The sequence below is a fragment of the Hordeum vulgare genome, chromosome 1H (assembly GCF_904849725.1).
Source record: "Hordeum vulgare subsp. vulgare chromosome 1H, MorexV3_pseudomolecules_assembly, whole genome shotgun sequence".
Lineage (NCBI taxonomy): Eukaryota > Viridiplantae > Streptophyta > Magnoliopsida > Poales > Poaceae > Hordeum > Hordeum vulgare.
The window spans coordinates 510,046,460-510,072,298 of NC_058518.1; the positions used below are offsets into that span (position 1 = coordinate 510,046,460).

At 48.0% G+C, this 25,839-nt stretch overlaps 1 protein-coding gene and 1 pseudogene across 1 annotated transcript; one reads left to right on the forward strand and one right to left on the reverse strand.

The window, feature by feature from the left end:
- The first annotated feature begins 5,282 nt into the window (after positions 1-5,282).
- On the forward strand, positions 5,283-7,205 carry LOC123421021 (annotated as a pseudogene).
- A 3,704-nt stretch (positions 7,206-10,909) lies between these two features.
- Positions 10,910-12,763, reverse strand: LOC123421037 (berberine bridge enzyme-like Cyn d 4). Its single transcript, XM_045107484.1, has one exon. It carries the CDS (start codon positions 12,723-12,725, stop codon positions 11,115-11,117), a length of 1,611 nt encoding a protein of 536 aa, XP_044963419.1. The 5' UTR covers positions 12,726-12,763; the 3' UTR covers positions 10,910-11,114.
- Between the last annotated feature and the right edge of the window lie 13,076 nt (positions 12,764-25,839).

Below are 25,839 nucleotides of genomic sequence, written 5' to 3' on the forward strand. Positions count from 1 at the left end.
GCCGGATGGAACCGTTTCCGCTAATTATATGTAGCTGAACCAGCGATCCCTTCCTTGCGAAGGCTACACTCTAATCATTAGGCTATCGTCTCAATCCTGTAAACGTACTTCACCTTTTTCTTTTGTTAAGTTTTTCAGCTTGTCTTGTTTTTTATCCTTTTTTTATTCATACCTTTTGTTTTCTTTAATGTGCCAGTTTCTTTCAAGTCTGGTGAACCTTTTTCAATAATGATGAACAGTTTATACTCCCTCCGTCCGAAAATACTTGTCTTAGAAATAGATGTATCTAGACTTATTTTAGTTATACATACATCCATTTTATATATTTTTAGGACAAGTATTTCCGGACGGAGGTAGTATTATTTAAAAAAAACTATGAGCTTTTAAAATAAAATTGATGAACGTTTTTCAAAATTTCATGAACCTTTTTTCAAAATTGGTGAACATTTTTTAAGTTTCATAAACTATTTTTAAAATTAAATGAAATTCTTTAAATTTGATGATGTTTTTCAGATATGATGATTTTTTTAAATGATGATTTTTTCAAAAACAAAATTGATGAAACTGTTAAAGATTCAAAGATTGTTTTTTCCAATTTTATGATTTAAAAAATGTTCAAATCCTTTCGGAAAAAATCACCTTTCTGTGAAATGTATGTCCAAGAAATATCATGGCTACGTTTTGAACATTTCACGCTGAAATCATTCGCTAGCTCCTTGTAGCTGGAGTGGTAAGTCATTGTGCACTGTAACTAATCGTGTGAGCTCGAATCCTGTGGAGGAAAAAAATTGGAATATTTTTGGGCTACAAGTTTATGTACAACTTTTAAGTTTGTGAATGTTCTTCCAAGTAAATGGAATAATTCAAGCAATTTGGTGATATTATTTCCAAATTTCTGTATATTTTCTTAATTTTCTTGAACATTTTTTAAATTCTTGTATATTTCTTAAACCCATAATGTTTAAAATCTGTTAACACTTTTTTGAAATTTATGATCATTTTTAAAATTGATGACCATTCTAGTTTACATCTAGGGCAATGCTATGCGCCGGCCGCGCGCGGGCCGCTTGATCCGCCAGCTGTACACGGGCCGCATCGTTAGATCTCCATGCAGTAATTTTTCCTTGATACAACAAATTTCGACCACGATGCAACAATTTCGTCAACGGTTTCAACAACAAAAAAAAGTTGTAGCCAAAAAAATATTTACGTGATCATAGCAAAAAATGAAGCTGATGATGCGTGGTAGCAAACAAAAAAAGGGTTGTAGCAAAAAAATCGGTGAACTCGGGTTGCAACTCTGACGAACGTGTATGCAACTTTTTTAGTGAACGGTTGCAGCAAAAATGATGCCGGTTGTAGCAAAAAATAACACGGTCATAGCAAAAGTCAAAACGACGGTTGTAGCAAAAATCCAACGAACTCGAGTTGCAACCAAGAATGGATGTAGCTTTTTGAATGAATAAAATGTAACAAAATGACAAACATTTCATTAAATTTATACATGATTGCAGCGAATCTGAACGGAAAAATGTTGCAAGGCTGTTTGCCAGCGCGCGGGGGCCGCGAGCGACCTTCGAATCGCTCCGGCTGAAAGCATTTACCTTACATCTATGAACATTGTTTGATTTCAGCAACTTTTCAGAACGAAAACTCTTAGTCAAAACAAAGGAGGGGTTCAAGATTCGCGCATGTGTTTTTTTTTGCCATCGCAAAGCAAATATGGTAGAGCCTTCTTTCCATCGATTTCTGCCCGTGAGCCCATAGATTTGCCTCCCCTCTGCGTAAGAGCTCCTATTTTCTGCCTCGGGCTCTTCTGAACAACGTCAGCGCGCATAGACTCTCCTCCGTTGAACCCCTCATGACCAAACCCATAAGTGGGGTTGGGCGCCTTTGTTTGTCACTCCTTATTTTTTGTTTCTTGTTTTTTGCCTGTTTTATCTTCTTTAAAACAAGTCGGCATATCAAGAAAACATATTCAAATTTAAGAAAAACAATTGATTTTGGAAAAATGTCCCAGAAATCAAAACATGTTCATGGTTACAAAAAAGTTCACACAGCGAAAACTTCGTGAATTCAAAAGATGTTTATAAATTTCAAACAAATGTTTCGTACTTCAAAATTTGATGAACAGTTTTTTAACTTGATTAAAAAAATTGTATCCAAGAGCAAATGTATGAACCAATTTTGGAGAAATCAATGAACAAACATGTTATTTTAATTAACATTTTTAACAAAGATGAAAAAAATTCGAATTGGAAGAACATTGTTTGAGTTTTATGGACATTTTTCGAATTTTTTAACGGTTACTAAGTTCATTCTATGAAATTTTAATTTGATGAACATTTTTTATTTATTTTTAACAAAATAATGTTCGCAAATTTTAAAATAAAATTTACAAAATGGGAAAAGGTAAAGAAGAAAAGAGAGAGAAAAAAAAGAAAAACAGGAAGAATGGAAGAAGAAGAAGAAAAGAAATCCCGATTGGTAATGCACTTGAAAATCCCGAAAAATTAGGACGGCCAATGCGCGAACGAGTCAGAGTGGGGGATATGCGCTAGGGTACTAGCTAGACAACGTCCTATGCGCCAAATTAGAGCCGCCTCTCTGCGTGCGGGTCCGGCGGCCCGTGGCTGGGAGGCGAATCTTGGTGCCTCGGCTTTAGCTAGTAGATTGCCCGGGGTTTTAGTCCTTGTTGGGGAGATGCTCGAGTGTATGATGGCGCTCCATCTTTGAGTCATTCTTCCGCCTCCTCAAGTATGTCCATAGGAATGGATTAGATCAATATGTAATGTTGATATCTTTGATAGATGTACGACTGTAGGCCTTACGCCAGTTTTTCTGGGCTGCGAGGTTACAATTTTTCCCTTATTGCAAAATTTAGTTTCCGGTTATTCTAATCGATTCGTGACGCGTCGGTAGCTCGTTCTATCGACGACAATAGTTATTCGACGGTCTGGATCCCTCAATGTAATTTGTATTGTACTAGCAAAAGGGCCCGTGCGTTGCAACAGGAGAAAAAAATTATAATCTCCAATGATAATGTGACCACATTATATTCACATCTCATGGCATGATTTTGAAAAACATATCGCACTCCTCTAGCCAAATGACACTGGTTTTGGAGAGTTATCTAAAGCTTATATGTGGTTATCGACTTTTTCCTGTTCCTTTCTCCTTCGTTGGATTCTATTAAGTTCTTAGCCTGAAGGTTACTGTTTTTGTTCCATTCAATTACACCTTTGTAGAATCTTCGATAGCAAGAAAATTTTAGTTTACCATCCAGAATTGTTTATTAAGAAGAAAAAAAGGTACTCAAAATTTTGTCGCTCTTTAAATTTATTTGATCGATACAAAAAATAGTGATGTGTGCAAAAGAAAATATTATAATCATAATCATAATTTGTTTCATCTCGAAACAATCTTTTTTGAAACGATCGAAACATACTTTCATACTCTAAAAACCTTTCTCGGTACAAGAACAACATAATTCTATGTCCAGTCAAGGTTTCTGCTCCACCATTAAAAAAACGTTTATGCTCCTCTTATTTATTTATTTATTTTGCAAAATTGGACTTCCACTGATTAACCATGGTTGTTTACAATCCAAATTTCAGAGATGATTGAATTTCAATCAAGGTTTCTGCTCCTTTCCTATGAACTATAATATTTAATTTATTTCCAAGATCAAAGTCACATGAATATAAGAATATGGCTTACTAAGTTAGAACAGTTGCCCTCAAAGCGTAAGTGTGCCAGCTCATTGTCAAATAATTACAGTATGCCAATGTGAGGAGGGTGGAGGGGGCAATAGGAGTTTCATCACAGGGCACTAAGAACACATTAACAGAATACCCATTTCTTGAAACGGCATAAACATTCGCACATAAATCCAAGGGATGAGCACGGGATTTTTGTTTAATGAGTTGTGCTAGCACGCATAACAATAGGTAGCTTCTAGTTTGTGCATCTAACAACAACAAATGATTAAAAAAGAGCAACCCAACGTTTTATATGCTTATCCACATTGCCTTCTTCCACACCCAGCGCCGCTCCGCCTCCATTGTAACCTCACAAGCAAGCGTAGCTGCTCCTCCTTTTCTCCATCCATCCACCTCACCACCATCGCTGCTCTCCTCTTCTCTATCCAGGGCACCCACTACCGGCTTGGCGTGCGTTGCCCCATCCCAAGTTCTTCCTCCTCCCGATGCATGGCCGTCCTCCACCCCACAACAGTCGCTCGTGTTGCGCCAACGATGTACTTCACTCCTGGCGTGCGCGGTCGCAGAGGCTGGCCAGAGCCACTTGCCGGCTGCGAAAGGTGGGGCAATGCATCGTCTTGTGTGTTTGCTGCTGCGGCTCGGGCAGTGGCGACCCGCTCACCAGCAGGGGCCTGAGGTGGAGTTCCCATGCATGGTGGAGCCCTACCGGTGAGTGACTGGTGGCGACGGGGGGTTGCGGTGCCGGTGTGCAGTGGCGGTTTGGTTGCTCGCCACATCTGGAGGCCTCACGACCGGTTCCCCGCCATGGACGCCGCCCCCTACAAGCCTGCCCCGCCGTGGTCCCTGCCTTTGAAGCTGGTGAACTCCTTGACCCCGACCGTCTTCGCGCGCTCCTCCCGCCTTGCTGTCGCCGACTGATGTGGAGCCCGAGCCCGAGCGCTACACCGGCTCCCCGCCATGGCTGCCGCCCCCTCCAAGCACGCGCCGCAGTGGGTCATGGCGAAGTCTCCGCGCGCCCCTCCCACCTCCCTGTCATCGCCTGATGCGGCGTCCGAGCACAACGCCGCTTCCCTGCTGTGGCCGCCCCCTACAGAAAAACGAAACCTTACTTAATGAGAAGAATCTTGGATGAAATACTGCAAAACGCGAGGTTCGTTTTGTAAAAACGAAACGTTTTCTTGGTTAGTTACTTAAAGAGGGACGGTGAGTTAATTACTTGAAAAAACAGGGCCTTTTTTTATAAAATATCCATGACGTACGGCAGAAGCATCAGCTGCTTTATTACTAGGGAAGATTTGGGATGTTTTGTATTTTCATATGTTCATTGCATTTCCATATGTCTATATGCACGTTTTGGAAAGAAAATATTCTCACCTCGTTAACGCACGGGCTACGAACCTTAGTTTCCGGATCCGTCGAGCTCCCCACGTAACCTAAGCTAACCTAACCGACCCGACCCGCTATATATACGTACGCCGTCTTGTTCATCCAACCAAGAACATCGTACGTACTCCGTCCGTCGTGCTGTGCACCAGATCAGATACCTCTGCAGCTGCGCGCATGGCGGAGGACGCCGACGTCTGCGCCATCTGCCTCGGCGGCATGGTCCGCGGCCAGGCCGGCTTCACGGCCGAGTGCTCCCACGCCTTCCACCTCAGCTGCATCTCCGCCAGCGTCGCGCACGGCAACCACGACTGCCCGCTCTGCAAGGCGCCCTGGACCGTCCTCCCCGCCGTCAACGCCCCACCATCGCCGCCATCGTCGTCCCAGCAGGTGCGCCGCACGTACCAGGACGACGAGCCGACCGTCCCGGCACAGCCCGCGGCGGCGAATAACGGCGGATCAGGAGCCGCGGTGGCCCTCAGGACGCACTGCGAGTTCCCTGCCCTGGCGAGGGACGTCGCCCGGGAGAAGTTCGCCGTGCTCGTGCACGCCAGGGCGCCGTCCTCCGAGGCGGCGCGCGCGTCGCTCGACCTCGTGACCGTGCTCGACGTCAGCGGCAGCATGGCCGGCCAGAAGCTGGCGCTGCTGAAGCGGGCCATGGGGTTCGTCATCGACAACCTCGGCCCGGCCGACCGCCTCTCCGTCGTCTCCTTCTCCAACAACGCCAGCCGCCTGATCCGCCTCGCGCGCATGTCCGACGCGGGGAAGGCCGCGGCCAAGCGCGCCGTGGAGTCCCTCTACGCGAGGGGCGCCACCAACATCGGCGAGGGCCTCCGCGTCGCCGCCGACGTGCTTGACTGCCGCCGGCACGTGAACGCCGTCGCCGGTGTCATGCTTCTCTCCGATGGGCAGGACTCGTTCACCGGCGCCAACTACATCAACCTGATGCCACCTTCGCTCAGTGAGTACAACGGCGCGGGAGTCCGGCCTCCGGCGGTTCACACGTTCGGTTTCGGCACGGACCACGACGCGGCCGCCATGCACACCATCGCGGAGGCCACCGGCGGCACGTTTTCCTTCATCGAGAACCAGGCGATCGTGCAGGACGCGTTCGCGCAGTGCATCGGCGGGCTCCTCACGGTCGTCGTGCAGGAGGCGCGCATTGCCATGACATGCTTGCATACGGGCGTGCGCGTCCGGGAGATCAAGTCCGGCCGCTACGACAGTCACGTGGACGCCGATGGCCGTGCTGCCTCGGTGGACGTCGGCGAGCTCTACGCAGACGAGGAGAGGCGCTTCCTGATACTCATGGACGTGCCCAGAGCCGAAGAAGCCGAAGACGTCACCGGCCTGGTCAAGGTGAGCTGCACATACCAGGACGCGGCAACAGGGCAGGCGGCCACCGTGTCCGTCGACGACGCGGCGGTCCAAAGGCCCGTCGAGGCGACGGAGGTGGAGCCGTCAATGGAGGTGGAGCGCGAGCGCCTCCGAGTGGCGACGACCGAAGACATGGCGGCGGCACGCGAGGCGGCCGATCGCGGAGAACATGCCGAGGGCGGACGGATACTGCGGAGGCGGCTGGCGGCCGTGAAGTCTTCGGCGCACGCTTTCGACGACCTTTGTTGCGAGGAGCTGGAGGAGGAAATGCACGACTTCATCGGCTTCGTGGAAGACGATAAGGAGTACAAGACGAAAGGGCGCGCATGCATCCTGCCGGCATTAGCTCGCACCGGAAGCAGCGCGCCGGGATGGATACTTTTAGGGCTGAGTCTCGCAGCGGCCGGGGTGCGGCTTACGCCACTCCGGCAATGGAGAGGATGGTCGAGAAGTCACGCGAGCAGCGGCACATGGCAGCGGCGGCGCCAACGCCGAAGAGGAAGCATGGCAGAGGGCAGCAGCAGCCAGAGTGCAAGAGCGGCAAAGGGAAACGTCACAAAAAACATTGAACGTCACAAAAAATATTGAATTGCCGCTGCTATATGGAAATTAGTGCAACATGTTGGTTCCTACTATACGTAGATATATTTTGCATCAGGTTATAGCTTATATCCCGAGGAGTAAGTTCATATTTGTGATATGCCTTCTTTTTAAAACAATATTTGTGATATGCAACAATGTAAGAATTGTCAGTTTTTTTTGTAGGATTGATTGACAAAGATATAATGTGTTTGAGGCACATGGTGATACCAATTGCATTATATTCAGCCCCGCTTCATCGAGTTTCATGGATGCATGCATCTATGTGTACACCATCCATGTATTTAGCTCGGCAGAGCAACTCTAGCAAAGTCGTCATATATGATCGATCGTCATCTGCAATATGGAGCACATTTCATGAAGTAAATTGCAGAAAACATTGACATTGAAGGCTAGGGTTTCAGAAACCATAAGTTTACGAAATTATACCAAAAAACACTAATTCCCAGGCTATTTGTTTTTGGAAAAAACACTAATAGGTGGTTTAGACCATTTTGAGCACGATTATGACACCTAGCCCCCGCTGGACAGAGTGGCGTGGCACGAAATAATGGATCACAAATAGACGGGATAGAAGGGACTGTATTGTAAAAGAGGACTACAAGGATGAGGTATTTTTTATTAGCCCAAGCCCATAATTTCATAGCCCATCAGGTACTACAATAGGGTCGCTCTCCTGGTCCTGCATATACTACTCTAAAAAAAACTTATTGATTGTACCAATACAGGGCATTTGACACAATACATAGCTTTGTGCTGACTCTATCCCCAATCATTTCCGCTGCCGTCGTCGCCGTGGAGCTAGGGTTTAATCGAGCGGCACACCTGTCGCATGAGCATCAACAACGGCCTAGCTGAAGAAGGATTCCGCACGCCGGTATTCTTTTTTCCTTTCAAAAGAATAAAAAAGATCTGCGCGTTGTTGACGTGCAACTATTCCTGACTTGATGCCCCCATGGCAACGACGCCAGAAAAGAGCTGCTCCCTAGTTGCTCAACAATTAGTAATTGTCTTGCAATGACCCACGAGCGCGTGGGATCGCGACAGTTTTCGAGGGTAGAGTATTCAACCCAAATTTGTTGGTTCGACACGATGGGAATGAAAGGATATTCTCCAGTATTAGCAGTTGAGGCGTCAGCTCAACCACACCTGAAAGATTAGTATCTGCAATCAGGATATAAACAGCAAAGGTAGTATGATAGCAACGGTGCCAGAAATGATCTGATGACAAGGCAGACTATTCCTAGTTGTTGTATCAATGGCGCCAGAAAAGTATTGTAGCAGGTAGCAGCAGTGTAACGAGTAACAACAATGGCAAGGAACAACAGTAGTGACAGCAGTAGCAAGTAGCAACAGTAGCAAGTAACAGTAGCAGCAAGTAACAGCAGCAGCAACAGTAGTAACAACAGTAGCAGCAGAGCAAGTAATAGGGTAGCAAGTAACCGTAGCAGCAACAGTAGTAACAGCAGCAGAGCAAAGAAAGTAATAGTGGCAGTGGGACAAACTCGTAGGCAATGGATCGGTGATTTGTTAGATGACATTCATCATCCAACAGTTATAACACGGAGAGATATGTGGCTAGCTCCCGTTCGTCAATGTGATGTAGGCATGCATTCCGTGTGTGGTCATACATGCTTAGGGAAAAGAACTTGCATGACATCTATTATCCATCCCTCCCATGACAAAATGCAGACGACACCATGATCATGGTTGCAGAATGCAGACGACACCATGATCATGGTTGCAGGTTCCAACTCGGACATTGTTAACCTTAAGTTCCTTTTGCTCTGCTTCGAGGAAATGTCTGGACTTAAGATTAAGTTTGATAAGAGCAAGGTGGTAGTCCTTGGCTACTCCGTGGCTGAGCAGCACAGGATCGCGGACAACCTCAACTGCAGGCTGGCTTTCTTCCCCATCGCTTACTTGGGGATGCCCCTGGCTGAGTCCAGGATCTTGGTGAGCGGGTTTGATCCGCTTGTGAGACGAGTAGCGTCCCGTACGGAGCCCTGGTGTTTTAAATTTCAACACATAAAACTTTTTTTCTTTTCCAAAAAAAATACATTAAACTTATTTTCTTTTCCTTTTTTTTGCACGACAGGCCAATCGAAAGGACTTGACAAACGTACGATCCCGTCAACCCGCAGGCCACAACCTCTGTCACCCTAGCGGCCGCCGCCAAGTTTTCTTCCACACGCCGCCACATCGATCGGTCCCCCTCCTATTCCCCCTTTTTTTAAACATCCAATCTATTCATCTTCGATTACAACAAACACCATAAATAATAAAAAATAGATCTAAATTCGTAGGTCACTTAGTGACGACAATAAACACTAAAGCGAGCTGAACACGCGCCCATCATCACCCCTCCTTACTAGAGTCGGGCAAAACTTATTGTTGTAGACAATCGACAAGTCGTCGTGCTAAGGCTCCAAAGGACCAGCGCACTAGAACAACAACCGCCGCCGATGAAGAGTAGTGTAGATCGAAAGGATCCAACCTGAAAACACACAAACGTAAATGAATGACGAGAAAATCCACCAAGGACAGATCTGTTGGAGACACACATCCACATGTCCACCGACGATGCTAAACGCACCACTGAAACGAGGGCTAGGCGGGGAGAACGTTATTACATCTTCACGGAGCCGCCACCGTCCTGCCTTCCCGAGTTGGACACAAACCCTAACAATTCTCGAAGACTCATCTAAAACGAAGCCCTCCCACCGACAAAGACCGAGAACCGCCGCGCTTCCATGACCCTAAGGCCACCAGATGCAAGGCGGACTGGTGACGGCGCCGTGGGAGGCAGAGGAACCCTAGATGGGGGAGGAGGCGGCTGCCTGAGGAGTCACGTACGCGAGGCAAGAGGAGTGGGACCCGTCCATCCTTTTTCTCTTTTTTTTCTCGTCACGTTTTGTTTTCTCACGACATCGACGAGGTGTTGACAATGATATCATATCTTATAATGAAGCCTCTTTGGTCTCTTCCTACCTCGATGACGTCTGTTTCCACCCGAGCCGAACCCGACGCCGCTCAGGTGGCCACCGATGCCCATGGTGGGGCACGAGCCCGCCGGGAACCCGAGCGAGCGGCTGGCGACGCCCAAGGCGTAGTATAAATTAAATATTTAGAGGGTTTACTGTAAAATTGTGGCACCGTATGCTTTCTTACGTTGCACAATATTATACAGCGCTGGATATTGGATGGCTAAAGGCGTCCCCCCCAACCACGTATCCTCCCAGAATCTCGTTCCCTCACCATTTCCAATAATGAATTTAATTCTATGGAAAAAGGCATCTCTCACTTTCATCAACCCTTTCCAGAATGGTGAATCATTGTGTCTACCGTTGACCTCGGCCAGGGTTTTAGATTGAAGGTACTTATTACGCAACACTTGTACTCACATCCCTTATGTCTCTATATCAACTAGGGATGCATACAACCATGTTATTATGAATACCAAGATAAACATGGTCTTCAGAATTTTTTTAAATGAGGATTAAGATATTTCTTGATGAGTAGTTCCACCACACATCAAACTTGATCTTTAATAAATGGGGAAAACACATGTGCATCGTGCATCATCTGTCAATTCTAGGAATTAAACTCGGGTCGTTAGGCTGCACAACCGCAATGCCCAACCACTGAGCCAAGGCTCTCTTTGCTGCACACTTACTATTTGACACAGAAAAACACAAAGTGGAGCTCGCATTCGGTGTGTTATATTAAGGTGCTGATAGAGGTAAGGTGTACGTGTGTGTTTATCGGAATGAGCGTATGCGTGTATGTATGAGCGTCCGCGTCTGTACTTTGTTGAAAAAAAGAGGTTTAAACAAAGGAACAATATCATTCCATTTTATTTATTACTTATTTTCATAAGCTTGATACGATACACAATTTTTTTTCCACCCACACGAATACACGATTATAAACACGTGACAACACCAAGAATTAAGAGTCGAAACATGTAGAGACAATCAGGAGCACCGCACACTACTCCACAGAAATGAGATCAGATGGTATCTCCATCTACTATAGTGTATCATTTTGGCAGCGGGGAAGAGGAGGGATGCTCTGCTCATTCCTGAAGAAATCATGGGGATCCACCATGGTCTTGACAGCTGCTAACCTCTTAAAATTACCTTTGAAATACTTGTGTCCCCATACTGTAGCCTTGTGATAGCTGGTGACGTTGCCGTCCAACTCATTCGTCCCGAGGTCAAGGTCCCTGTAGTTGACATACACAGCCCTTGGGTTGCTGGACACGTAAGGCTCCATCTCGTTGTAGAGTCCCCTGACCCAGCTCATTCTCTTCTCCGCTGCAGCCGTCCCGTTATCGTACCAGAAGGAGTAGTACTGGATCTGGTAAAGGTTCCCCCGCCGGTGCGGGAACGGCGTTTCCGACGGCGAGATGCTGCTCATCAACCCACCGTAAGGGTCCAGCATGAGCAGCGCCGCCTCGGGCTTGTCCAGCCACCCTGCCCATATGCTCTCCCACACGTCCCTTGCAATGGGGTCTTGCACGTGGTCCGACTTGGCCTTGAGATAGTAGCTCGGGTTGCTGCTCCTGTTGAGGAGCTGCTCCGGCGGCATGGACGTCGTGGAGAAGCCGAAGAAGACGGTGGACTGCACCCAGCTCACCTCCTCGCAGTCTTGCTCCGTCATTCCAAGCTCGGGGAAGCGATATTGCATGAGCCGATGGAGGCCGCCGCACCGCCCAAGAAACATGGCCTGGAAATTAGCCTGCTGGTTCAGCACCAGCACGCGGAGGTACACTTCTTGCGGTAAAACCGGCGCCACCTCTTGCCATTTGGTGATCAGTTCGACGGCACCTTGGCTCCTTGACCTGGTGATGCTCAACACCGTGACGGTCTCCGGCACGGGGACTAGCCGCACCTTCCACGACAGCACGACGCCGAAGCTCTCGCCGCCTCCGCCACAGATAGCCCAGAAGAGCTCCTCCCCCATGCTGCTCCTGTTCATCAGCCTTCCGTCCGCGTCCACGACGAGGGCGTCGAGGACGTTGTCAGCGGAGAGGCCGTACTTGCGTGCCAGCGACCCGAACCCGCCGCCGCTCAGGTGGCCACCGATGCCCATGGTGGGGCAGGAGCCCGCCGGGAACCCGAGCGAGCGGCTGGCGGCGCCGACGGCGTAGTAGAGCTCGCCGACGGTGGCCCCGGACTCGGCCCACGCCTCAGCACGCGCCGGGTCGACGTGGATCGCCCGGAGAGCGGCGAGGTCCAGCACCGCGAAGGGCTCGTTGTGGAGGTGGACGGAGGCGTAGGAGAGGCCCTCGTAGTCGTGGCCGCCGCTGCGCACGCGGACGCGGACGCCGTGGCGGCGGCCGCAGCGCACGGTGGTCTGCACGTGGGCGTGCTCGGCGGCCGCGATGATCCCCACGGGCTTCGAGGTGTCCGGCAGGATGTAGCGGAGGTTCCGGGCGGTGGACAGCAGGAGGGCGGAGTAGGACGGGGTTGCCGGGGTCTGGATGAGGCCAGACGGGATGTCCGCGGAGAGGCAGCCAAGGAATCCATGGATTGCAGCGGAATGACCTAAATTAGAGAGCGTGTTTTGGCCCGAGACCGAGAGGATGTAGAGGGTTAGGACAAGGTGTAACATTGTCGTCCTCCGTGTCCTTGCCATGATTTGATCGATGCAACTATGATCTACAACTACAAGCCGGCAACTATATATATAGATGGTAGAAGGAAGGAGTGGTTCCACAACTGGCCAATAAGTTGCGTACAAGAAAAAGGAAAACGGTGGCGGAAATTAGACACCAACTTCGCAAAGTTATTATAATCATCCTGCAAGTGCCGATCACCGAATTGCCGACATCCTCATCGCTCGCAAATTGCTCTCAACCCGAGGACTTTCATCTACCTATCAGAGCTTATATATATCCTTCTATGTTAATAAGCTAGAGCCCTAGCTAGTTATATAAAAGAAATCACCTAGCCTCCTTAAGCTTACTGAAATTTGTTAATTTTAAGACCCAATGTGCATTTCGCACCGGGGGCCTCAAATCTGTACATACGGCCTTGGGCAAGATCCCAGTGCGTCGAAGCAGGTTATCGCGTCGAGGTTGCTCATGATGATAGAGGCGGAGTTGTCCCTGTTTTTCGATGAGATGGTGGCTAACGTTTTTGGTGGAGTAGACTTTGACGATCCGATTATGAACGTGCGAAGACGTCGCATCTTAGCAATCGTTAAACCAACTCTGAGAGGTTATTGACCACGCCGGAGCACGATCAACCTAAACACGAGGTCTGTTTCCTACTCGCAAACGAAGAACAAGCAAGAAACAAAAATTGCAATTTGGGTATTGCGAATATAAGAGAAAAGCTTTATTGATGAAAGTGGGGTTCTGTAACGTCTTGGTCCGATCGTAGAACACAAACGAAGAACGCAAAGTTGCAGCTACGGCGAACTTGTAATCTAAAAAAACTCAAGTCTAAATAGTGCCCTAATTAAGGGTTGTATATATGAGGGAATAGAGGGAAATTTCGTGACCACTTGAATGAGGGGTCCGAAACCAACCCTAACTTCATTTCCTCACACGCACGGTCTCTAAAAACAACCTATAAAGTGATATTTCGAAATTACATGGGCTTGGCCCAAATATAAGATGACGCAACACCTATAATGGCTTATGGATGAAATTTATGAAGTGTCATATTGTATATTTCGTTCAAGTCTTCATGCTCTCATTATGATGGCTTCAGAGTGCAAAAATAACCACGAAAAGCTCCATTGTTCTTTCCTACGCGCACACCTTCCCCTCCATGCTTGTTTCCGCTCCAATGACCATCCTTCTTGTCCATGCTAGGTCCTTCATTCATAAGTAAAACAAAAATATCTAACTTAGGCATCACCATATGTTCATAAATATTAGAATGATTTTAAAGAAACGAAAGTACCTAGTAATTCAATTGGCGTGCACGTGCTCTAGTAACTGGTCCAACATGTATAATTTTTATAAAAAAAGTGTGGTACAACTCCTAAATTAATATAATTTCAAGGAAAGGGAAAAAAATACTAGAAATAGATCACAATAATCGATATTAATAGTCATATTGAATCCAATACATGCGTCAAGAAATTGATAGATACATAGCAGAAACAAATGTAAACTTCTATTATTTGTTTCCATTTAATTATGATAAAACGAAAGGGATCACCCATCAATTTGACTGATACAAGATATAATATAAAATCAAGAATAGTATCTTACTAATTCTACAACAACTAGCCAATGCAAATGCACGGGAAGGTTGACTAGTTAGAATAGTAAGAAGAGTTCAATATATGTTTTGTGTCTACTCTAACCTATGCTAATCCACTTCACCTCATTGCAGTAAAAGCTCCGTATCCTCTCTGCTCTTCGGTGAACCATTTTTGGAAACCAGAACTATTGGACTGGGCTGTTTTAGTTTCCTCCTTTGGTACATGTCATGAAGAAGATGCTGCCTTTATTTTAGTTGGACTTAACTATAAAGCGGCGCTGCATGCAAGTCTTTCCATGCGGCAGCTAATAATTCTATCTTCCTATCATGCATGCATGCAATGATATCATCAAGATTCTCTCAGTTGACTTGAAATTTAAAAAGTTTTATCTCTAAAACCGTTAATTTAATTGACAACCCGTTTCGTTGTTGGCTTTGTCGCGACGAGTTCTTGAAAACTAGACCCCATGTCGACATGTTTCGAGAACTTTCTTTCTCCGTCCATAATTGCCATATTTTTAGACTTACTTGTCGTATTATTAGCCACTTACTTGTCCAAAAAAAACTTAATTGCCATTTTTTTGATGTGAATCATGTGTCGCATGTATTCATATTGCAGCACACAACAACGTGGGCTACAAGGATATGCAGATGTCATCGCAAAAATATGAATTGCATGCAAAGCGTCACACAGAAAATCGGTAGAAAAAATGTCTCACACAAAACATGTATTGGCAGACCTTATTCACTAGCTAAATGCATCTAGTTAGTAATAGTACTACTAGTAGTAGTTTAAAATTGCATACTTGCCAATTTTACAAAAAACTTAGTTGTCAAGATGCTAGTTTAACTATGCCGAGTTGTCATATTTACAAACGATGATCAAACAAGTTTTTTTTGTGGTCACCAGTTTTAAATAAGTTGAGTTGTCATTTTTTGCGTGCAATCGCCTAAAAAGTTGTTTGTGCTTGCCATTTTGATTATATGAAGATGTCATATTTATACGTAATTTTCAAAAATTTAGCGATTAAGTTATTTTTTATCAGACAAGTAAGTACTTACTAATATGACAAGTAAGTGCAACAAATGTGGTAATTATGAGCAAAAAAAAGTTGTCGAAACATGTCGACATGGGATCTAGTTTTAAAGATTTCGTCGAAACAAAGTCAACGATGAAAACGGATCATCGATCGGAATAACGTTTTAAGAGATAAAAGTTTTCGAATTTCGATCATTTAGAACGAATCTGATGACATAAAACACACAAGTGGTCGCACCAGATGTCCACGGTACGACGCTTCTAAATAGAATTTTCCATTTTAGTTATTGAGTAATTTTTGTTTGCAAAATATTCCAACTTAGAGGGCGTCTTTTTTTTTGGCAAAACAGAGAGACATCCTTTTGTTAACTCAATTACTTTGCATTCTTCAATATGTTTATGTGGTCAATTTTTGTTATGAACAATTGAGACGTTTGGCCTACATCTTATGTCTATGCCCTTGGCTTAAAGTCCTGTCTATGCATTAACTGTACCTGAATTTTACATCAAAGGTAAAATAGTAAGTTAGAAAAGGTCAAATTTTATGGATGACGTACTTTACAAAAAAATTCGTTCCACTAGATCACGTGTACCATCGCATAACCTTTTTCCGAAGAAACTGCCCAATACGGCTGTTTCACCTGCTAACTTCTCAATCCAGTGTCTATGCATTGCGTCCGTAAAAGGCCTAGTACGCGGGGCCTAAGAAAACAGATGTGCTTACAGTTTGGCATATGTTTCTTTTTTTATAGAAAAACGTTTTCGGTCAGCGTGCCGGCCGAACGTTCGGCCGGACGCAAGCGGTCCCAGCGATCTCTTCTCATCCTACAATCTTCTCGCATCCTGGGTGGCTCGCGCATGGTGGAGCGCATGACGAAGGTGGCCCATCATCTGCGTGCCTCTGCGTTGTTGCCGTCGACATCGCCGGTCCCTGTCCCCATCGGCCGCCCGCATAGCCAGTTCCTGCCCCTGTCGGCCGTCCACATCGTCTGATCCAGCCTCGGACCTTGTCCTCGTCACTTGCCGCCATGGCCGGGCTGCGCATATACAAGTGTTGCACACGTCATCCAAAATTGCTTCCACGGCTTTCTGAAAAAGCTTCAAACCCAGATAAAAAGCTGCAACCAGATATATAAAAAGCTGCAAGCAGTCATCGCCAAAGCGGAGTGCTACAACTATTGATGAAAAAAGTTACAACCAGACATATATAAAAGGTGCAAGCGGTCATCGTCATGACGGAATGCTATAACCGTTAACAATAAATGCTACAACCGTTGATGAAAAAAGGTGCTATCAGACGTATCAAAAGCCGCAAGCGGTCATTGCATCGCAGAGTGCTATAATCGTTGACATAAAATGTTACAACTGTCGATGAAAAATGCTACAACCATGGACGAGGATGATCGACAAGGTGCTCGCGTTTGTTGGCTCTGCAAGGACGGCGATCGACGACGAGGACGTCCAGCGAGAGGGGGCGACGGGAGAAGGACCCCTCCACCACCGGAGGAAGGGGTGAGAGGGGAGGGGTGGGTAGCACCGCTGCGCGTTGGACGAAGATGGCCGACGAAGCGTTCGCGTTTGTGAACGAGATACGAGATCTGACAGTCAAGGACCCCGATCTGACAACTGGGCTTCGACCGATGCGTCTGCGTCAAGTACTTCCCTTTCTTATACCTACCATGTGGAATATAATATGTCACATGCAGCCGTGTTGTTGTTTGCTTATGTTCAGTCCGCTGCTTACAGCTGCTAGATCACGTGTACCATCGCATAACCTTTTTCCCAAAGGAAGTGCCCAAAACGGCTGTTTCACCTGCTAACTTCTCAATCCAGTCTCTATTCATTGCGTCCGTGAAAGGACTAGTACGTGGGGCTTAAGAAAACAGATGTGCTTACAGTTTGGCATATATTTCTTTCTTATAGAAAACGTTTTCCGTTAACGCGCCGACGCACGCGGTCCGAATGATCTCTTCTCATCCTACGATCTTCTCTCATCCTGGACGGCTCGCGCTTGGTGGAGCGCATGACCAAGGGGGGCCATTATCTACGCGTCCCTGGGTTGCTGTCGTCGACATCGCCGGTCCCTGCCCCATCGGCCGCTCGCATCGCCAGTTTCCGCCTCAGCCGGCCGTCCGCATCGCCAGATCCAGCATCCGATCTCGTCCTCGTCACCTGCCGCCATGGTTGGCCCACGCGTATACAAGTGTTGAACACGTCATCTAAAATTGCTTCCATGGCTTTCTAAAAAAGCTTCAAACCCGGATCTGATCGTCAAGGGACCCCTGATCTAACGACTGAGCCGTGACCGACGTGTCGGCGCCGAGTACTTCCCTTTCTTATACCTACCATGTGGAATATAATATGTCACATGTAGCCGTGTTGTTGTTTGCTTGTGTTCAGTCGCTGCTTAGAGCTGTGCCACTAGAAGCCTCGTCGAGAGAAGTCAGCGTTTGATGATTCGTAACTTCTAACACGAGATATCATCGCCATTTTTTAATTTGATTTGCGGGGGAGATATCATCGCCATAATTATTGAATTGCCGGGATGAAGTGCAGCTACACGTATATATACGCACAGAGTGACAATATCAAACTATCCACATCCATTTGCTATCCATTGCGTACGTGGAAGGCCTGGTACATGGGGCCTAATTAACGGCAACCTACAAAAGTCTTCCCGATAGGGAGAGCAATCCGCGGATCGTGGATGCGGAAGGTCGACAAATAATGCTGACCACATACATTTTGAACTTCTTTCTAACAAATAGCATGAAATTCGTGCAAATACGATCGAATTTCGTATAAACATGAAGGATTTTACAAAAAACCGGACGAGAACGATTACATTTAGGACATATTTCCAACTAAAATGTTAAAATTATTTGTATGTACGATCGGGTGGAGCTTCACTTCCATGACAAAGATACACTACGTCGGACGCGGCTTGTCTTTCTCATGTCCGACAGCCCGCTCACCGGACTGCCAGGAGCATCGAAGTTATATATATGCTTTAACGAAAAGGACGGCTTGCTTCCCACCGCTCATCGGAGTGGAACCCGCTTCAGCCGAAGTGAGAGCTGACGATGCTCTAACATAAAAAACCGGAAGGGGACGGGATCTTTGTTATCCCCCCTCTCTATCTCAACTGCACTGCGCCTTCCTCTCCATATTCCACTAATGGGTTTGTATGGCACCAAACAACATCTCCGCTTAGAAGAAACAAAACAATTCTGTTTGACTTAATTAGACGAACATGCATGTAGCCATGTAGTAGTACGGAGTTAATTTTTTGCAGCGAGTCTAGATAAATATCAGTTTTCATGAGTCGCGATCTAGCTCGTTATTCAAGACAAAACTAGCGGAGACCTGGACCTGCACCGGCATTGTTTGGACTCGCTCCCTCCACAGCATAGTATGCGCCGGTAACCTTGAAACGTGAGCATCTGGATCCCTGTGCCACTAGACCGTTGCATGTGGGGGTACATTCCAGCACGTAGCACCGACGCAGGCTGGAAGAGATTCCGCCAGTTGGTAAATCCGACCCCTTATGCGTCTCTGGGCCTGTCCGGACACGTCCACGCACAACGTTCACGGACAACGTCCGAGGTCTCGTATGTACATCCACATATCTCAAATAAAACTTTTAAATTCATGCAATTCATGCCTGTCAATCATTCGATACAAAATGTTCAAATTCTACGGTTCGAAACAAAACAAATTAAAACATAGTTCAACAAACTGAACATATCAAAATAAAATCAATGTCCGAGCAAGGAGGGATGCTTGTCGGATCACTAATCGGATGCGCCATTTGATGGGGTCATAGTCCTAGAGTAGGGTCATAGGCCTGCCGTACATGTCCTACCCAAGGACTACCCCACACAAAGGACAGGACCTTAAGTCTGCCCCGACTGAATTAAGGAGCCCCCATCATCCAGTCGGTAACAGGCCCAGAATCATCTAGTCGGAGACTAGCATTCGGAGGGCACCAGGCCAACCGACTCGATACACTCGGTACGTCGTAACCTCTCTGGAGGGGAAACTGCCGTACGTTTCCGGGTGCATTTATTAGCATTTAGAGCATACGTTACCTGTAACGTACGCATTCAATCGCCACTACTCCACCCCTGGATCAAAACCGTTGTGGAGGGCAGCGCACTCTATATAAGCCGCCCTCCCCCACTGGTAAAGGGGTTAGCAAATCATTGTACTCCATATTACACTCGGTAACAAGCTCCGAGAGCACTCAGACGTAGGGTTGTTACCTCCACCGTAGAGGGGCCTGAACCCATACAACCTCGCTGTAGCTAGGACTGTGCCCATCTCATTCGTACCCTACACATCTACTGTCAGGCTTATACCCACGACAGTTGGCGCCCACCGTGGGGCAGGCGTCTAAGCGACTTCCGGCGAGTTTGAGACTACTTCCTTTCGTCATGTCGTCTGGTGGAGATTCGAGCATGGGTCACCAGATCCTCTTCGGCGCTCTCTCCTTCACCGTCGATGATTCGGTGTGGCTTCGGGAGGCGCCTCTCGATGTCGGGGCGCTTCCCCGTCGCGGGGCCACGCACTTCCGTGCCGGCGCTCGCGACGTTCTTCTTCTCCAACAATCGGCTCCATTGTCAGCTTGCACCTCCGCCATGCGTCACAACAAGCGATCCCGCAGTCCGCGTCTCCAACGTTGGGTGCAGCATGCTCGAGCGCGTCAGATCACGTCCTCTCAGGTGGCAATTCTGGAGTCTGTTGTGGTTGCCCCGCGTTCCCAGTGCTCGGGCTCGGTTCCGACTGAGCCTCCTTCCGAGTACACGGGTCGCGGGCCTGCAGCAGAAGTACACATGGCCAACACCCATGAAGATCCCCGTCAGGCCGGCCGGAGCGAGCGCGAAATCAGTGAAGCATCCGGTGCACGCCGTCCGCCTCGTCGTTCTGCCAGTCGGCACACCCGGCGGAGCAACGTGGAGTTGTTCCGCACGCCTCTCCTCAACTTGGTTGCAGCTGCCAAGATCGCCGATTCCCTCCAGCCGACTGATTTAGAGGCGGGGAGGGGAATCGAGCAGATCCGTGCTCTGTTGCACACGGCGCAGCAGAAGAATTCGGCAGTCTCCCAGTCGCACAATCGGATATACAATAGTTTCGTCCATGCAAACACGCATCGGTCGGTTCACAGCCCTGGTTCCCATTAGCACCACAGGGGAGGCAGCCGTTCCATGATCCCCGAAGATCGCTGCCGCTCGCGCACCCCTCCGCGGGGTGGGCCCTATGGGTCCCGACATCATGATGATCGGCGTTCAGTCGGCGACACTTAGGACCCAAGACCCGACGCAAGAGGGCGAATCGCCCAGCCAAGAGTCGACAGGGGTCGAGCCCACCGCGATGGTCACGATCTGGATCGTCCAAGTGGCAGCAGGACCATCGTGTCCGGCCCCGAGTGTTTTAGTCGAGCCATCCGCTCGGCTGACATCCCGCCCAACTTCCGATTGGCAGCGGGAATTGGTAAATTTACGGGAGAATCCAAGCCTGAAACATGGCTAGACGACTACCGAGTGGCAGTCCAGATCGGAGGAGGGGACGACCATGTCGCTATGAAGCACCTCCCTCTGATGCTCGACGGCTCGGCGCGAGCCTGGTTGAACCAGTTGGCTCCCTCCAGCATTTACAGTTGGGCAGATCTGGCCCGAGTGATCATCAGGACCTTCGAAGGGACGTGCAAACGCCCTGCAGGCCTTGTGGAGCTTCAGCACTGCGTCCAGAAACCGAATGAGCCCTTGCGCGACTTCATCCAGCGATGGGCAACTCTCTACCACACGGTGGAGAACGTCACCGAGCATCAAGTGGTCTGCGCGTTCAAGGCAGGCGTACGGTACAGGGAGCTGTACCTAAAGTTTGGCCGGACAAGCGACATCTCCATGAGCAAGATGATGGAGATAGCGGCTCGCTATGCAAATGGCGAGGAAGAGGACCGCATCCGGAGTGGCAAACACAAGACAGTCGGCGATGCCGACGGAGGTAACACTCGGAAGCAAAAATAGAAAGTTCCGCCCACACCGCAGGCAGAAGCTGCAGCTGTGACCAGCGCCAAGTTCAAGGGCAAAGGGAAAGTGCAGTCTGCCCCCAAGAAGAAGCCGTTCAACAATCCCATCTGGACCAGCCTTGTCCGGTTCACACGAAGTTGGACGAAGAAGGCAACCCCATATACGCGAAGCATACCACTCGACAGTGTCGTCTCCTGATCCAGGGATTCAACGAAGGGCAACCGAGTGAGCAGAATCCCGAACAAGACGAGGAGGACAAGGAGGATCCGTTCCCCCGAGTCCATGCAACCCTCATGATTTTTGCTGACGTCGAAAGCAAGAGTCGACTGAAGTTGGTGAACAGAGAGGTCAACATGGCCGTTCCGACTGCTCCCAAGTTCCTTAAATGGTCTCAGAATGCGATCACCTTTGATCAGTCGGATCATCCAACGCATGTCCCACCCCAGGAAGACAGGCTCTGGTCGTCGACCCGGTGGTGGAAGGAGTCCGACTGCGCAAAGTCCTCATGGACGGCGGTAGCGGACTGTGTAGGGTAACGTAGCATAAATTCAAAAAATTTCCTACGCATGTTCAGATCTTCCTATGGAGAGACCAGCAACGAGAGAGGGGTAAGAGCATCTTCGTACCTTTGAAGATCGCTAAGCGGAAGCGTTGCTAGAACGCGGTTGATGGAGTCGTAATCGCAGCGATTCCGATTTAGTGCCGAACAACGGCACCTCCGCGTTCAACACTCGTGCAGCCCGGTGACGTCTCCCGCACCTTGATCCAGCAAGGAGGAGGGAGAGGTTGGGGAAGAAGACCAGCAACACGACGGCGTGGTGTTGGTGGAGAGACGAGGTCTCCCGGCAGGGCTTCGCCAAGCGCCGGCAGAGAGGAGGAGGAAGAAGTGCAGGGCTGCGCCGAGGGAGAGGGAAAACTGTGTCCTCCAAAGGCCAAAAGTGCCCACTATATATAGGGGAAGGGGAGAGGGGGTGCCACCCCTAGGGTTCCCACCCTAGGGGGTGCGGCAGCCCTCCCAGATGGGGGGTGTGGCGGCCAGATGGGGAGGAGGGGGTGGCGCACCCCTCTGGTGGGCCTAAGGCCCACCTAAGTTAGGGTCCCCCCCCTCTTTTTCTTTCCCCTGCGCCATGGGCTGATTGGGGAGGCGCACCAGCCCAACTAGGGGCTGGTTCCCACCCCCACTTAGCCCATCTCACCTCCTGGGGTCGCAGCCCCCCTTCGGTGGTCCCCCGGGACCACCTCCGGTGGTCCCGGTGGTCCCGGTACGTTATCGGTGATGCCCGAAACACTTCCGGTGTCCGAAACCATCCGTCCTATATATCAATCTTTACCTCCGGACCATTCCGGAGCTCCTCGTGACGTCCGGGATCTCATCCGGGACTCCGAACAACTTTCGGTAATCTCGTATAACAATTCCCTATAACCCTAGCGTCATCGAACCTTAAGTGTGTAGACCCTACGGGTTCGGGAGACAGGCAGACATGACCGAGACACCTCTCTGGCCAATAACCATCAGCGGGGTCTGGATACCCATGGTGGCTCCCACTAGCTCCACGATGATCTCATCGGATGAACCACGATGTCAAGGATTCAATCAATCCCGTATACGATTCCCTTTGTCTGTCGGTATAGAACTTGCCCGAGATTCGATCGTCGGTATACCTATACCTTGTTCAATCTCGTTACCGGTAAGTCTCTTTACTCGTTCCGTAGCACGTCATCGTGTGACTAACTCCTTAGTCACATTGAGCTCATGATGATGTTCTACCGAGTGGGCCCAGAGATACCTCTCCGTCACACGGAGTGACAAATCCCGATCTCGATTCGTGCCAACCCAACAAACACTTTCGGAGGTACCTGTAGTGCACCTTTATAGTCACCCAGTTACGTTGTGACGTTTGATACACCCAAAGCACTCCTACGGTATCCGGGAGTTGCACAATCTCACGGTCGAAGGAAAAGATACTTGACATTAGAAAAGCATTAGCATACGAACAATACGATCTAGTGCTAGGCTTAGGATTGGGTCTTGTCCACCACATCATTCTCCCAATGATGTGATCCCGTTATCAATGACATCCAATGTCCATGATCAGGAAACCATGATCATCTATTGACTAACGAGCTAGCTAACTAGAGGCTTGCTAGAGACACATTGTGATCTATTCATTCACACATGTATTACTGTTTCCTGTTAATACAATTATAGCATGAACGATAGACGATTATCATGAACAAGGAAATATGATAATAACCATTTTATTATTGCCTCTAGGGCATATTTCCAACAGTCTCCCACTTGCACTAGAGTCAATAATCTAGTTACATTGTGATGTATCGAACACCCATAGCATTATGGTGTTGATCATGTTTTGCTCGTGGAAGAGGTTTAGTCAACGGGTCTGCAATATTCAGATCCGTGTGTACTTTACAAATATCTATCACTCCAGTTTGGACATGGTCCTGGATGGAGTTGTAGCGGCGCTTGATGTGCTTCGTCTTCCGGTGAAACCTGGGCTCCTTGGCTATGGCAATGGCTCCAGTGTTGTCACAGAAGAGTGTCATAGGACCCGACGCGCTTGGAACCACTCCAAGGTCGGTGATGAGCTCCTTCATCCAAATTCCTTCATGAGCCGCTTCTGAAGCAGCTATGTACTCCGCTTCACATGTAGATGCTGCCACGACTTCTTGCTTGCTGCTGCACCAGCTCACTGCCCCACCATTCAACACATATACGTATCGGGTTTGTGACTTAGAGTCATCCGGATCTGTGTCAAAGCTAGCGTCGACGTAACCCTTTACGACGAGCTCTTCGTCACCTCCATAAACGAGAAAAATTTCCTTAGTCCTTTTCAGGTACTTAAGGATATTCTTGACCGCTGTCCAGTGATCCGCACCGGGATTACTTTGGTACCTCCCTACCAAGCTTATCGCAAGGTTTATATTAGGTCTGGTACACAGCATGGCATACATTAGAGAGCCCACGGCTGAAGCGTAGGGGACATAACTCATCTTCTCTCTATCTGCTGCCGTGGTCGGCGACTGAGTCTTACTCAATCTCATACCTTGCAAAACTGGCAAGAACCCTTTCTTTGAGTTTTCCATATTGAACTTCTTCAGTATCTTGTCAAGGTATGTACTTTGCGAAAGACCTATGAGGCGTCTCGATCTATCTCTATAGATCTTGATGCCTAATATGTATGCAGCTTCTCCAAGGTCCTTCATTGAAAAACTCTTGTTCAAATAGGCCTTTATGCTCTCCAACATCTCTATATCATTCCCCATCAACAATATGTCATCCACATATAGTACGAGGAAAGCTACAGAGCTCCCACTCACTTTCTTGTACAGACAGGCTTCTCCGTAAACCTGTATGAACCCAAACGCCTTAATCACCTCATTAAAGCGAATGTTCCAACTCCGAGATGCTTGCACCAGCCCATAGATGGAGCGCTGGAGCTTGCATACTTTGTTAGCACCTTTAGGATCGACAAAACCTTCTGGTTGCATCATATACAACTCTTCCTTAAGATTCCCGTTAAGGAACGCTGTTTTGACGTCCATTTGCCAAATTTCATAATCATAAAAGGCGGCAATTGCTAACATGATTCGGACTGATTTCAGCTTCGCTACGGGAGAGAAAGTCTCTTCATAGTCAACTCCTTGAATTTGTCGAAAACCCTTTGCGACAAGTCGAGCTTTGTAAACGGTTATATTACCGTTTGCATCAGTCTTCTTCTTGAAGATCCATTTATTTTCTATGGCTCGCCGGTTATCAGGCAAGTCCACCAAAGTCCATACTTTGTTCTCATACATGGATCCTATCTCGGATTTCATGGCCTCAAGCCATTTGTTGGAATCCGGGCCCGCCATCGCTTCTTCATAGTTCGAAGGTTCACCGTTGTCTAACAACATGATTTCCATCACTGGGTTGCCGTACCACTCTGGTGCGGAGCGTACCCTTGTGGACCTTCGTGGTTCAGTAGTAACTTGATCCGAAGCTTCATGATCATCATCATTAACTTCCTCTTCAGTCGGTGTAGGCACCACAGGAACAACTTCTTGCGCTGCGCTACTTTCCTGTTCAAGAGGGGGTGTAATTACCTCATCAAGTTCTACCTTCCTCCCACTTACTTCTTTCGAGAGAAACTCTTTCTCTAGAAAGGATCCGTTCTTGTCAACAAAGGTTTTACCTTCGGATCTAAGATAGAAGGTATACCCAATAGTTTCCTTAGGGTATCCTATGAATACGCATTTCTCCGCTTTGGGTTCGAGCTTTTCTGGTTGAAGTTTCTTCACATAAGCATCGCAGCCCCAAACTTTAAGAAACGACAACTTAGGTTTCTTGCCAAACCATAGTTCATACGGTGTCGTCTCAACGGATTTAGACGGTGCCCTATTTAAAGTGAATGCTGCAGTTTCTAATGCGTATCCCCAAAATGATAGCGGTAAGTCGGTGA